General features: G+C 52.4%; 1 protein-coding gene across 1 annotated transcript in view; it reads left to right on the forward strand.

The window, feature by feature from the left end:
* The first annotated feature begins 2,337 nt into the window (after positions 1 to 2,337).
* The window catches only part of mboat7 (membrane bound O-acyltransferase domain containing 7), a 43,592-nt gene continuing 30,250 nt past the window's right edge, over positions 2,338 to 15,679 (forward strand). Inside the window, exons 1-3 of the mRNA XM_063034874.1 lie at positions 2,338 to 2,406; positions 7,704 to 7,794; positions 15,004 to 15,133. Of these exons, the coding sequence (XP_062890944.1) occupies positions 7,719 to 7,794; positions 15,004 to 15,133 (206 nt within the window). The 5' untranslated portion in view covers positions 2,338 to 2,406; positions 7,704 to 7,718. The remainder of the gene's footprint in view (positions 2,407 to 7,703; positions 7,795 to 15,003; positions 15,134 to 15,679) is intronic.

Genomic DNA, 15,679 nt, shown 5'->3' on the forward strand with positions numbered 1-15,679 from the left:
ATCGTACTAAGGAACAACTCAATAGTCTTATAGAAGCTGTCCTTGAGTCTGGTGGGATGTGCTTACAGGCTTTGGTATCTTCTGCCCGATGGGAGAGAGGAGGAGAGAGAATGTCAAGATCTCTGAGGATCTAATCTGGTCCCAACATATCGATGTATTCATAATGAAGGCAAGAGAGCAGCTATACTTTATTAGGAGTTTGAAGAGATTTGGCATGTCAACAAATACACTCAAAAATCTCTATAGATGCACCGTGGAGAGCATTCTGACAGGCTGCATCTCTGTCTGGTATGGAGGGGCTACTGCACAGGTCCGAAAGAAGCTGCAGAGGGTTGTAAATCTAGTCAGCTCCATTTCGGGTACCAGCCTACAAAGTACCCAGGGCATCTTCAGGGAGCGGTGTCTCAGAAAGGCAGCGTCCATTATTAAGGACCTCCAGCACCCAGGGCAGCCCTTTTCTCACTGTCACCATCAGGTAGGAGATACAGAAGCCTGAAGGCACACACTCAGCGATTCAGGAACAGCTTCTTCCCCTCTGCCATCCGATTCCTAAATGGACAATGAATCTTTGGAAACTACCTCACTTTTTTTAAAATATACACTAATTCTGTTTTTTTTAATCTATTCAATATACGTATACTGTAATTGATTTACTTGTTTGTTTATTTATTACTATTATTTTTATTTTATCTTTCTCTCTGCATTGAACTGCTGCTGCTAAGTTAACAAATTTCACGTCACATGCCGGTGATAATAAACGTGATTGTGATTCTGAATGTCTGGGGTGGGTAGTGACTTTTGATTATACTGGATACTTTACTGAGACAGTGGGAAATGTAGACAGAGTCCATGGAGGGGAGGCTGGTTTCCGTGATGTGCTGAGCTGTGTCCACAACTCTCTGCGGTTTCCTGCGGTCCCGGGCGTAGCAGTTGCCATACCGAGCCGTGATGCATCCAGATCAGATGCTATCTGTGGTGCATCGGTGGAAATTGGTGAGGGTCGACGGGGACACGCTGGATTTCTTTTGCCTCCAGAGGAAGTTGAGGCATTAGTGAGATTTTTGGACATGGCAGTTGCACGGTTGGGCCAGGACAGACTGTTGGTGATGTTAATACCTGGAGGTCGAGGCTCTCATCTGCTGCTGTTGTTTGGAGGCAAGAATGAGGCCACTCATCAGAAACTAGGGTGAGCTCCTTGACACTGACATCAGATGTACAAAACAGCACACTACACCAGCTTATCTTTGCAAAATGCATCATTCACACCTATCAGCATTGAAATGCTTGCTACTCCTCAGCCCACTTCCCGAACTGATTAATGATAAACTTTTTCACCTTCAGCTCATCTCATCTGCAAAATCTATGAGCAAGCCCTGTACATTCACAATTGAATCTTTCTGCAGCATCCCATCACACACTCTCAGGGTCAGGCATAGACTGAAGCTCCCTCCACACTGTCCCATCACACACTCCCGGGGTCAGACACAGTGAAGCTCCCTCCACACTGTCCCATCACACACTCCTGGGGTCAGACACAGAGTGAATCTCCCTCCACACCGTCCCATCACACACTCCTGGGGTCAGACACAGAGTGAAGCTTCCTCCACACTGTCCCATCACACACGCCCAGGGTCAGACACAGCGAAGCACCCTCCACACTGTCCCATCACACACGCCCGGGGTCAGACACAGCGAAGCTCCCTCCACACTGTCCCATCACACACGCCCGGGGTCAGACACAGTGAAGCTCCATCCACACTGTCCCATCACACACTCCTGGGGTCAGACACAGAGTGAAACTCCACTCAGGGATGCCAATGGGCAGCCATTTTGCCTGGTTCTAGCCCCTTGTCATTAACCTCTGCAACAAAGACCATCTCGTTGGTGCCTACCATTGGTATAGCTAGACTCAAGACGGTCTGGCACACAATTCTGGCTGTGGTTTGTGTCTGGAGACGGTGATCAAGTTGGCAGGGGGCAAAGGTCAACACAAAATTGGCTCCCTCAGCCCTGCTATGATGGCAAATCATCACCCCAGTCCATTCAATCCCAACAATATGAAGGATTTGCCCCCTTCCAGTGCCCAGAAGGGGAAGGCAGCCCCACTCCTCACGTTATTACCAGCCACATTCACCAACCCCAATGCACCATTATCCACCCGCTTCCTCCTTTTTCAAATCGTAACCGTCTGTCACCATCTCTCCTCCTGCCCTCCGCGGCTTAACGGACAGCGCCGACTGGCCAATAGACGAGGGCAGTGGCGCTGACTGAGGTTCAGCGCAGGACCAATAGATGGCCTAGTGGAGTCGGGAGGCGGACCTTCCGGGAGAGGGCTGATAAGGGCCTAGGATTCGAGCTACTTCCTGTGCGGCTCGGGCTGCCGCCGAGGACGGAGCTTCTGTTCAGGTACAACATACCGATACACTCCATTCAGCTGATCGGGGCGTGGGGGAAACGGGGATGGCGTGCGGGAAATCATGGCGAAATCGTTTGGGGAAGTTGGATTAACTTAGCGTGGATCTGCGCTTGAATGGGATGTTAACGTGACTACTTCCTGGTTACAGAAAGATATAGAATATAGAGGGATCTTCACCCCGGGAGTGAGTGGGACAGTGTAGGGAGAGATCACCCCGGGAGTGAGTGGGACGGTGTAGGGGGAGATCACCCCGGGAGTGACTGGGACGGTGTAGGGGGAGATCACCCCGGGAGTGACTGGGACGGTGTAGGGGGAGATCACCCCGGGAGTGAGTGGGACGGTGTAGGGGGAGATCACCCCGGGAGTGAGTGGGACAGTGTAGGGGGAGATCACCCCGGGACTGAGTGGGACAGTGTAGGGGGGGATCACCCCGGGAGTGAGTGGGACGGTGTAGGGGGAGATCACCCCGGGAGTGAGTGGGACGGTGTAGGGGGAGATCACCCCGGGAGTGAGTGGGACGGTGTAGGGGGAGATCACCCCGGGAGTGAGTGGGACGGTGTAGGGGGAGATCACCCCGGGAGTGAGTGGGACGGTGTAGGGGGAGATCACCCCGGGAGTGAGTGGGACAGTGTAGGGGGAGATCACCCCGGGACTGAGTGGGACAGTGTAGGGGGAGATCACCCTGGGAGTGAATGGGACGGTGTGCGGGGAGATCACCCCGGGACTGAGTGGGACGGTGTAGGGGGAGATCACCCCGGGAGTGAATGGGACAGTGTAGGGGAGATCACCCCGGGAGTGAATGGGACAGTGTACGGGGAGATCACCCCGGGAGTGAATGGGGCAGTGTAGGGGGAGATCACCCCGGGAGTGAATGGGGCAGTGTAGGGGGAGATCACCCCGGGAGTGTGTGGGACGGTGTAGGGGGAGATCACCCCGGGACTGAGTGGGACGGTGTAGGGGGAGATCACCCCGGGAGTGAATGGGACGGTGTGTGGGGAGATCACCCCGGGAGTGAGTGGGACGGTGTAGGGGGAGATCACCCCAGGAGTGAGTGGGACGGTGTAGGGGGAGATCACCCCGGGAGTGAGTGGGACGGTGTAGGGGGAGATCACCCCGGGAGTGAATGGGACAGTGTAGGGGAGATCACCCCGGGAGTGAATGGGACAGTGTACGGGGAGATCACCCCGGGAGTGAATGGGGCAGTGTAGGGGGAGATGAACCCGGGAGTGAATGGGGCAGTGTAGGGGGAGATCACCCCGGGAGTGTGTGGGACGGTGTAGGGGGAGATCACCCCGGGACTGAGTGGGACAGTGTAGGGGGAGATCACCCCGGGAGTGAGTGGGACAGTGTAGGGGGAGATCACCCCGGGACTGAGTGGGACGGTGTAGGAGGAGATCACCCCGGGAGTGAATGGGACGGTGTAGGGGAAGATCACCCCGGGAGTGAATGGGACGGTGTAGGGGGAGATCACCCCGGGAGTGAATGGGACGGTGTAGGGGGAGATCACCCCGGGAATGAATGGGACAGTGTAGGGGAGATCACCCCGGGAGTGAATGGGACAGTGTACGGGGAGATCACCCCGGGAGTGAGTGGGACAGTGTAGGAGAGATCACCCCGGGAGTGAATGGGACAGTGTACGGGGAGATCACCCCGGGAGTGAGTGGGACGGTGCAGGGGGAGATCACCCCGGGACTGAGTGGGACAGTGTAGGGGGAGATCACCCCGGGAGTGAATGGGACGGTGTAGGGGGAGATCACCCCGGGAGTGAGTGGGACGGTGTAGGGGGAGATCACCCCGGGAGTGAATGGGACAGTGTAGGGGAGATCACCCCGGGAGTGAATGGGACAGTGTACGGGGAGATCACCCCGGGAGTGAATGGGGCAGTGTAGGGGGAGATCACCCCGGGAGTGAATGGGGCAGTGTAGGGGGAGATCACCCCGGGAGTGTGTGGGACGGTGTAGGGGGAGATCACCCCGGGACTGAGTGGGACGGTGTAGGGGGAGATCACCCCGGGAGTGAATGGGACGGTGTGTGGGGAGATCACCCCGGGAGTGAGTGGGACGGTGTAGGGGGAGATCACCCCAGGAGTGAGTGGGACGGTGTAGGGGGAGATCACCCCGGGAGTGAGTGGGACGGTGTAGGGGGAGATCACCCCGGGAGTGAATGGGACAGTGTAGGGGAGATCACCCCGGGAGTGAATGGGACAGTGTACGGGGAGATCACCCCGGGAGTGAATGGGGCAGTGTAGGGGGAGATCACCCCGGGAGTGAATGGGGCAGTGTAGGGGGAGATCACCCCGGGAGTGTGTGGGACGGTGTAGGGGGAGATCACCCCGGGACTGAGTGGGACGGTGTAGGGGGAGATCACCCCGGGAGTGAGTGGGACAGTGTAGGGGGAGATCACCCCGGGACTGAGTGGGACGGTGTAGGAGGAGATCACCCCGGGAGTGAATGGGACGGTGTAGGGGAAGATCACCCCGGGAGTGAATGGGACGGTGTAGGGGGAGATCACCCCGGGAGTGAATGGGACGGTGTAGGGGGAGATCACCCCGGGAATGAATGGGACAGTGTAGGGGAGATCACCCCGGGAGTGAATGGGACAGTGTACGGGGAGATCACCCCGGGAGTGAGTGGGACAGTGTAGGGGAGATCACCCCGGGAGTGAATGGGACAGTGTACGGGGAGATCACCCCGGGAGTGAGTGGGACGGTGCAGGGGGAGATCACCCCGGGACTGAGTGGGACAGTGTAGGGGGAGATCACCCCGGGAGTGAATGGGACGGTGTAGGGGGAGATCACCCCGGGAGTGAATGGGACGGTGTAGGGGGAGATCACCCCGGGAGTGAATGGGACGGTGTAGGGGGAGATCACCCCGGGAGTGAGTGGGACAGTGTAGGGGGAGATCACCCCGGGAGTGAATGGGACGGTGTAGGGGGAGATCACCCCGGGAGTAAATGGGACAGTGTAGGGGGAGATCACCCCGGGAGTGAATGGGACGGTGTAGGGGGAGATCACCCCGGGAGGGAATGGGACGGTGTAGGGGAGATCACCCCGGGAGTGAGTGGGACAGTGTAGGGGGAGATCACCCCGGGAGTGAGTGGGACGGTGTAGGGGGAGATCACCCCGGGAGTGACTGGGACGGTGTAGGGGGAGATCACCCCGGGAGTGGTGGGACGGTGTAGGGGGAGATCACCCCGGGAGTGAGTGGGACGGTGTAGGGGGAGATCACCCCGGGAGTGAGTGGGACGGTGTAGGGGGCGATCACCCCGGGAGTGAGTGGGACGGTGTAGGGGGAGATCACCCCGGGAGTGAATGGGACGTTGTAGGGGGAGTTCACCCCGGGAGTGAGTGGGACGGTGTGCGGGGAGATAACCCCGGGAGTGAGTGGGACAGTGTAGGGGGAGATCACCCCGGGAGTGAGTGGGACAGTGTGCGGGGAGATCACTCCCGGAGTGAATGGGACAGTGTAGGGGGAGATCACCCCGGGAGTGAATGGGACGGTGTAGGGGGAGATCACCCCGGGAGTGAATGGGACGGTGTGTGGGGAGATCACCCCAGGAGTGAATGGGACGGTGTAGGGGGAGATCACCCCAGCAGTGAATGGGACGGTGTGTGTGGGAAGATCACCCCGGGAGTGAATGGGACGGTGTAGGGGGAGATCATCCCGGGAGTGAATGTGATGGTGTGCAGGGAGATCACCCCGGGAGTGAATGGGACGGTGTGCGGGGAGATCACCCCGGGAGTGAATGGGATAGTGTGCGGGGAGATCACCCCGGGAGTGAATGGGACAGTGTAGGGGGAGATCACCCCGGGAGTGAGTGGGACGGTGTACGGCGGGGGGTGGGGATGACCCTGGGAGTGAATGGGACGGTGTAGGGGGAGATCACCCCGGGAGTGAATGGTACGGTGTGCGGGGAGATCACTCCCGGGAGTGAATGGGACAGTGTAGGGGGAGATCACCCCGGGAGTGAATGGGACGGTGTAGGGGGAGATCACCCCAGGAGTGAGTGGGACGGTGTAGGGGGAGATCACCCCGGGAGTGAATGGGACAGTGTAGGGGGAGATCACCCCGGGAGTGAATGGGACGGTGTAGGGGGAGATCACCCCGGGAGTGAGTGGGACGGTGTAGGGGGAGATCACCCCGGGAGTGAGTGGGACGGTGTAGGGGGAGATCACCCCGGGAGTGAGTGGGACGGTGTAGGGGGGGATCACCCCGGGAGTGAGTGGGACGGTGTCGGGGGAGATCACCCCGGGAGTGAGTGGGACGGTGTAGGGGGGGATCACCCCGGGAGTGAGTGGGACGGTGTAGGGGGAGATCACCCCGGGAGTGAGTGGGACGGTGTAGGGGGAGATCACCCCGGGAGTGAGTGGGACGGTGTAGGGGGAGATCACCCCGGGAGTGAGTGGGACGGTGTAGGGGGAGATCACCCCGGGAGTGAGTGGGACGGTGTAGGGGGGGATCACCCCGGGAGTGAGTGGGACGGTGTAGGGGGAGATCACCCCGGGAGTGAGTGGGACGGTGTAGGGGGGGATCACCCCGGGAGTGAGTGGGACGGTGTAGGGGGAGATCACCCCGGGAGTGAGTGGGACGGTGTAGGGGGAGATCACCCCGGGAGTGAGTGGAACAGTGTAGGGGGAGATCACCCCGGGATTGAGTGGGACGGTGTGCGGGGAGATCACCCCGGGAGTGAATGGGACAGTGTAGGGGGAGATCACCCCGGGAGTGAGTGGGACGGTGTGCGGGGAAATCACCCCGGGAGTGAATGGGACGGTGTAGAGGGAGATCACCCCGGGAGTGTGTGATGGGACGGTGTGGAGGGAGATTCACTCTGTGTCTGACCGTGGGAGTGTGTGATGGGACGGTGTGGAGGGAGCTTCACTCTGTGTCTGACCACGGGAGTGTGTGATGGGACGGTGTGGAGGGAGCTTCACTCTGCGTCTGACCACGGGAGTGTGTGATGGGACGGTGTGGAGGGAGCTTCACTCTGCGTCTGACCACGGGAGTGTGTGATGGGACGGTGTGGAGGGAGCTTCACTCTGTGTCTGACCCCGGGAGTGTGTGATGGGACAGTGTGGAGGGAGCTTCACTCTGTGTCTGACCCCGGGAGTGTGTGATGGGACGGTGTGGAGGGAGCTTCACTCTGTGTCTGACCCCGGGAGTGTGTGATGGGACGGTGTGGAGGGAGATTCACTCTGTGTCTGACAGAAATGTGTAATGGGTTGGTGGGAAGGATGTTGCATCATTCCTTAGATTTACGACGTGTTGCAATAACTTCTGTGTCTGTGCAGGTCCAAGGCCCAAACATGTCTGTGGAGGAGCTGAAGTATGTTGCCATCCTCACTGGCTCAATCCCCGTTGGATTCTGCTTGAAACAGACCGGTATGTTCCACAATGGTCCACACTCTCACCTGCTACTGGGGGAGATCTGTATTAGTTTGCAGACATAATTTTCAGGCTGGGAAAATGGGCTTTGTCTCCACCACAGTCTGTGGCAGAGCATTCCACAGATTCACTATTCTCTGGCTAAAACATTCCTCCTCACCTCTGTTCTGAGGGTCACCCCTGAATTTTGAGGTTGTGCCTTCTCGTTCTGGATACCCCCGCCATTGGAAGTATCCTCTCTACATCCACCCTTTCTGGTGCTTTCAACATTCAGTAGGTTTCATTGTTCACATTCTTCTAAATTCCAGTGAGTTCAGGCCCAAAGCTGGCAAATACTCCTGATATGTTAACCTCTTCATTCCCAGAATCACCCTCATGAACCTCCTCCAGACTCTCTCCAATCACAACACATCTTTTCTGAGATATGGGGCCCAAAACTGATGACAATACTCCAAGTGTGGCCTAACTAGTGTCTTATAAAGGCTCAGCATTATCTCCTTGCTTTTATATTCTATTCCCCTTGAAATAAATGCCAACATTGCATTTGCCTTCTTTACCATAGACTTGACCTGTAAATTAAACTTCTGTGAGTCTTGTACAAGGACTCCTCAGTCCCTCTGCACCTCTGATGTTTGAACCTTCTCCCCATTTAGATAATAGTCTGCACTAATGTTCCTTTTACCAAAATGCCTTATCATACATTTCCCAACACTGTATTCCATCTGCCACTTCTTTGCTCATTCTTCCAATTTGTCAAAGTCCTGCTGTAATCACATTGCTCCCTCAGCACTACCTACCCCTCCACCTATCTTCGTGTTATCTGCAAACTTTGCCACAAAGCCAACAATTCCATTATCCAAACACTGACAAACAAGTGAAAAGCATCGGGCCCAATACTGACCCCTGAGGAACACCACTAGTTACAGAAAGCCAACCAGAAAAGCCCCTTTTTATTCCCATTTGCTGCCTTCTTCTGTCAGCCATTCCGCTACCCATGTCAGTATCTTTCCACTAGTGCCACAGGATCTTACCTTGTTAGGAAGCCTCATGTGTGTCACTTATCAAATGCCTTTTGAAAATCCAAGTAAATGACATTCACTGACTCTCCTTTGTCCACCCTGCTTGTTACTTCCTTGAAGAACTCTTAACAGATTTGTCAGGCAAGGTTTCCCTTCACAGGAACCATGCTGATGTTGACTTATTTTATCATTAGTCTCCAAGTACCCTGAAACCTCATCCTTAGTAATAGATTCCAACACTTTCCCAACCACTGATGTTAGGCTAACTGGCCTTTCTTTTGCTGTCCTCCCTTCTTGAAGAGTGGAGTGACATTTGCAATCTTCCAGTCCTCCAAGACCCTGCCAGAATCAAGTGATTCTTGAAAGATTATAACCAGTGCATTCGTTATCTCTTCAGCAACCTCTCTCAGGACTCTGGGATGTAGTCCATCTGGTTCAGGTGACTTATCCATCTTAAGACCTTTGAGTTTGCCCAGCACGTTTTCCTTTGTAATAGTAATGCACTCACTCCTGCTCCCTGACACTCATGGACCTCTGGCACATGTCTTCCACAGTGAAGACTGATACAAAGTACCCATTAAGTTCATTTGCCATTTCTTTGTCCCCATGACTACCTCACCAACATCATTTTCCAGTGGTCCAATATCAACTCTCACCTCCCTTTTACTCTTTAAATGACTGAAAAAACTTTCAGTGTCCTGCTTCATATTATTGGCAAGTCTCTCATGCCTTTGTAATTCCCTTTATTCCATTGTGATACTGAGTCACCTGACATGCTTCTCCCTCTCAGATTGTAGTATGAATTCAATCGTATTATGATCACTGCCTCCGAAGGGTTCCTTTACTTTAAAACTTTAAATTCCCTAATAAGATCTGGGTTATTACACAAAACCCAACCTAAGATGGCTTTTGGAGATAGGCTCAAGCACAAGCTGCTCTAAAAAGCCATCCCGTAGACATTCAACAAATTCCCTCTCTTGTGATCTGACGCTAACCTGATTTCCCCTTGCGTGTTGAAGACCCCTATTACAATTGTGACATTACTCTTATTACATGCCTTTAAGGCTGATTTATACTTGTGCGTACGGGCTACGCCATAGGCCTGATTTAGAATTTTGTGTAGCCCTACGCCGTAGTGAGCATGCGTAGTTGTGTCTGTGTTGCTCTGCAATTCACCGCCAAAACGCTAGTTGGCGATGGGGTTTCTATGCCACTGTGTTGAGCTTCTTCATGAGAGACATAGACGAGGAAATTCATTTCAAATATTTTCGGATGTCGGCAGGTAGATTTGACGATCTGGTTCATCGTCTCCAACCATTTATTTCACATCAGTGTACAGACATGGCGGAGAAAAGCAACCGTAAATGCGTAGGAGGAAATGCGATGCTACCAAGCGGACCAATCACAGTTGTTGCGGTCTGCGTCGCCACGACGCATGAGTTACATTTTTGGGGAGGTGCACGTCACCCTACGGCGTAGGGTACACGGTACCTACGGCATACGTTTGACGCAGAAGTATAAATTGGGCTTTATCCAGCTCCCTTTGCAATGTCAACTCTATATCTTGGCAAGTATTTGGAGGCCTATGTCGTTGAGGCATTATGTCGCAGTTGTACAAGATGTTGCTGAGATTTACGAGGATGTTGCCGGGACTTGAGGGACTGATTTATGGAGAGAGGTTGGGACTTTATTCCTGAAATCATAGAAAGATACAGCTCAGAAACAAGCCTTTTTATATGACCCTATCTACCTGTGACACCACTTTCAATGAATTACGGACCTGCATTCCCAGATCCCTTTGTTCTACTACATTGCTCAGTGCCTTACCATTCATTGTGTAAGACCTACCCTGGTTGGTCCTGTTGAAGTGTCCTACCGTTCACTGAGTAAGACCTACCCTGGTTGGTCCTGTTGAAGGGTCCTACCATTCACTGAGTAAGACCTACCCTGGTTGGTCCTGTTGAAGTGCAACACCTCCCACTTGTCCCTCTGCTGAGTGACTGAACCATCTTGACCAACCTCCCATGAGGGACCTTGTCAGATGCCTTGCAGACAACATCCACTGTCTTGTCTTCGTCAACTTTTGTAAGCTGCCTTGAAAAACTCTATAAAATTGGTTAGATATGATCTACCACGAAGCCATACTGACTATCTTTAATCAATCCACGTCTATCCAATTACTCATATATCCGGTCCCTGAGAATGCCTTCCAAAAACATTCTCACTATTGATGCCAGGCTCACTGGCCTATAATTTCATGGTTTATTTTTAGAGCCTTTCTTTAACAACAGAACAACATTGGCTATCCTCCAAACCCCTGGTACCTCTCCTGCCGCAAAGGATGATTTAAATATTTCTGCCAGTGCCCCAGCACTTTCTGCACTTGTCTTCTGCAGGGTCTATTTCTGGGGATATTTCCACCCTAATTTGCCTCAAGACAGGAAACACCTCCTCCTCTGAATCTGTGTCGGGTCCATGCTGCTTTGCCTCACTTCCGTAGACTGTGTCCGTCTCCTGAGTAAATGCAGATGCAAAAAGTGTATTTAAGATCACCCCTTCTCTTTTGACTCCACACGTGGATTACCATTCTAATCTCCAGAGGGCCAATTTTGTCCCTCGCAATCCTTTTGCTCTTAATATATCTGTAGAACCCCTTCGGATTCTCCTTCACCTTGTCTGTTTGGACAACTTCATGCCTTCTTTTAACCCTCCTGATTTCTTTCATAACTGTTCTCTTACATTTCTGAGTACCTGATTTGTTCCTATCTGCCTATATCTGCTATGCACCTCCTTCTTTTAACCAGAGCCTCAATATCTCAGAAAAACCAAGGTTGACAGACACATACAAGCTTTGTACTCTCAAAATCTCACTTTTGAAGGCCACCCACTTACCAAGTACAAATTTGCCAGAGAACAGTCTGTCCCAATCCACACTTGCCAGATCCGTTCTGATGCCATCAAAACTGGCCTTCCTCTAATTTAGCATCTCAACCCGAGGACCAGATTTCCTCTTCCATATTTACTTTGAAACTAATGGGATTGGGTCACCGGATGCAAAGTGTTTCCCTACACAAACTTCTGTCATCTGCCCCGTCTTATTCCTTAATAGATAATGTATCGCACTCTCTAGTTGGGACCTCTATATATTGATTTAGAAAACTTTCCCGAACCTATTTGATAAACTCTATTCCATCCAGCCCTTTTACAATATGGGAGTCCCAGTCAATGTGTGGAAAGTTAAAATCACCTCTTGTCATAACCTTATGTTTCTTGCAACAGCCTGCGATCTCTTTACAAATTTGTTCCTCTAAATCCCAAGGACTGTTGAGTGGTCTGTAATATAGGCCTATTAACATGGTCATACCTTTCTTATTTCTCAGTTCCACCCATAACGCCTCGCTAGACGAGTTCTCCAGTCTGTCCTGATGGAGCACTGTCATGATATTTTCCCTGACTAGTACCGCCACCCCCCCCTTTAATCTCTCCGCTCTGTCGGGACCCCAGAATATTGAGCTACCAGTCTTGCCCCCTCCTCCAACCAAATCTCACTCGTGGTTACAACATCATAATTCCAGGTGTTGATCTGTGCCCTGAGCTCATCCGCCTTTCCACGATACTTCTTGCATTGAAATATATGCAGCTCAGGACTCTAGTTGCACCATGCTCAACTTATTAGTTTCTAACTTTGTCTGTCTCCACTATCCACTAACTGTTCCTATCCCCGTTCACTTCTAGTTTAAACCCTGCCCACCCCATGCAGCATGAACAAACTTTCCTGATCGGATATTAGTCCCTTTCCAGTTCAGGTGCAAACCGTCTCTTCTGTACAGGTTCCACCTTTCCCGGGAGAGAGCCCAATCGTCCGAAAATCATATGCCCTCCCTCCTTAGCCACGTATTAATCTGTAATCTTCCTATTTCTGGCCTCACTAGCACATGGCACAGGTAGCGATTCTGAGATCACAACCCTGTAGGTCCTGCCCTTTAACTTAGCACCTAACTCCCTGAACTCATTTTGAAGAACCTGGTCACTCTTCCTACCCATGTCATTGGTACCTACAGGAACCACCACCTCTGGTTGTTCACCCTCCTACTTAAGAATGCTGGGGACTCAATCTGAGATATCCCGGACCGCAGCACCTGGGAGACTCCAGAGATGTGTGTCAGACACGGCTGTAAGCAGCACTGGGGCCTCACAGGGGACTGTATTGTCTTCTTTCCTGTTTACCCTGTGTACTTTGGACTTTAGATACAACACTGATTCTTGTCCTTTGCAGAAATTCTCTGATGACTCGGCAACAGTTGGGTGTATAAAGGGAGGACGGGAGGATGAGTACAGGGCCCTGGTGGAGGACTTTGTCAAATGGTGCAAGCTGAATCATCTGCAGCTTAACATCAGTCAGACGAAGGAGATGGTGATGGACTTTAGGAAGATTAAGCCTGCACTGCTCCCTGTTACTATTGATGGTGGGGATGTGGATGTGGTGAGAACCCACCAGTACCTGGGGGTGCACCGACCAGCACCAACACGGAGGCTGTGTTGCCTCTACCTCCTGAGGAGACTGAAGTCCTTTGGAGTATGCAGGCCTCTCCTTCACATATTCTACTGGTTTTTTGCACCAGAAAGATCTTCTATGCGGTGGTGTACTGAGGCAATGGCATCAACAGGGGTGATACCATCAGGCTCAATAAACTGATCAGAAAGGCTGGCTCTGTTATAGGAGTCAAACTGGACAGACTGGAGGCTGTGGTAGAACAAAGGACCCTATGGAAAACCCTGACAATTCTGGACAATGTTTCTCACCCTCTGCATGCCACCTTGGCTGAACAGAGGAGCATTTTTAGTAAAAGACTGAGACAACTGCACTGCTTCAATATGAGGTCATTCTTACCCTCGGCCATTAGGCTCTATAGTGAGTCAACCTATAGTGGAAGAAGTGATGACTCCCCTCCTGTTAGACTGTTTGTGCTAACTTATTCTTTCTATTTCACTTCTAATATTTATATTTGTGCACTTGGGATACTACCGTGACACTGTAATTTCAATTGGGATCAGTAAAGTATCATCATCAAACCATTCTCATCCACAGAACCACCCTCCGGTTCCCCTAACCCTGTCACCACAGTTTACCTCTCCTCCCCCTCCCCTTCCCTTCTGAGTCAGTGCCAGAGATCCGACCTCTGTGACCTTCCTCTGCTAGGTCATCCCCCCCCCACCAGTATCCAAATTAGGATACCTATTGTTGAGGGGGATGGCCCCAGGGGTACTCTGTACTGGCTGTCTAACCCCTTTCCCCTTTCCCCTTCCTGATTGTCGTCCTGTGTCCTGCACCTTAGGTGTAACCAGCTTTCTTTATATCCTATCTACCCCTCAGCCTCCCAATTGGTCCAGATTTTTTCCAGTGCCAGATCCAACTCCTTAATGCAGAGTGTTAGAAGCTGCAGCAGGATACACTTCTCACAAATGTAGTCGTCAAGGAGACAGGAGGTCTCCCTGCCTTCCCGCATCCCGCAAGAGAAGCACTCCACTATCCTGCCTGGTATCTCCCTACTATCCTAACCGAGCAGATAGAAAGAATGAAAAACAAGGAACTAGTCAACCTTCAGCTTGTTCTTTTGCTTTCTCTTACTCAAGCCTTGAAAACCTTCACTCTAATGCTGACCTCTCCAACAATGGCCGCTTCCAAAATGGCCCATAGAGTGTAGGAGACTGAGAGGTGTATAAAACCATGGAGGACACAGATAGGGTGAATGAGCACAGTCTTTTTCCCAGGGTTGGGCAATCAAGAACCAGAGGGCACAGATTCAAGGTGAGAGGGGGAAAGAGATTTAATAGGGACCCAGGGGGCAACTTTTTCCACCCAGAGGGTTGTCCGTCTATGGAACGTGCTTCCAGAAGAAGAGGTTGAGGCTGGAATTTTAACAGCATTGACAAAGGCACATGGACAGGTGCACGGATAGGAAAGGTTCAGAAGGACACGAGTATAATGTGACCAACTGGAACAGGCTTAGTTGAGAATCTGGGCTGGCATTGATGATTGATGAATGGTCTGTCTCCATGTTGGACGCGTTATTTGTCAGGAGCGGTTCACACCTGACGCCGATACAGAGGGAGCGCCACGGGAAGCCGTGGGTGGTGGGAATCCTGCCAGTGACCCTCTCTCTCTCTCTCTCTTGCCACCCCACAGGGAAGCTGGGGAGACAGATCAGCGCCACGCTGATCGGGTTCACTATTGTGGCGGCAACCTGTGGCCTTCACACCTTCCATTCGCTCCTGTGCATCTTCATCACCTGGGCAATCATCAGGTTCTGCACCAGGTACGTGTCCATCATGTCCCTCGACCCCCTCGCCCCTCACCGAGACCTGCTGCTTTGCTCTCTACACCCACAACTGTGTGGCTAGACACAGCATAAATGCCGTCCATAAATTTGCCAGCAACACAACCATTGGCAGAGTTTCAGATGGTGACGAAGAGGAGCACAGGAGTGAGATAGATCAGCTTGTTGAGTGGTGTCGCAGCACAACCTCGCACTCAACGTCAGTAAAACACAGGAAGTGATTGTGGACTTCAGGCAGGGGAAGTCAAGGGAACACACACCAGTCCTCATCAAGGGATCAGAAGTGGAAAGGGTGATTAATAGAACATAGAACAGTACAGAACAGACCTTTTGGCCCACAGTGTTGTGGCAAACTAGGTAAAAAGTGAATCAAAAAACCCTCAAACTAATCTCTCCTACCTGTACAATGTGCACAACCCTCCATCTTCCTCACATTCATGTGCCTATCCAAACATCTTTTAAAAGCCTCAAATGTATTTGCCTCTACCACCGTATCAGGCAGCACATTCCAGGCATCCACCCCTC

This window comes from Mobula hypostoma, chromosome 28 (assembly GCF_963921235.1).
Source record: "Mobula hypostoma chromosome 28, sMobHyp1.1, whole genome shotgun sequence".
Classification (NCBI taxonomy): Eukaryota; Metazoa; Chordata; class Chondrichthyes; order Myliobatiformes; family Myliobatidae; genus Mobula; species Mobula hypostoma.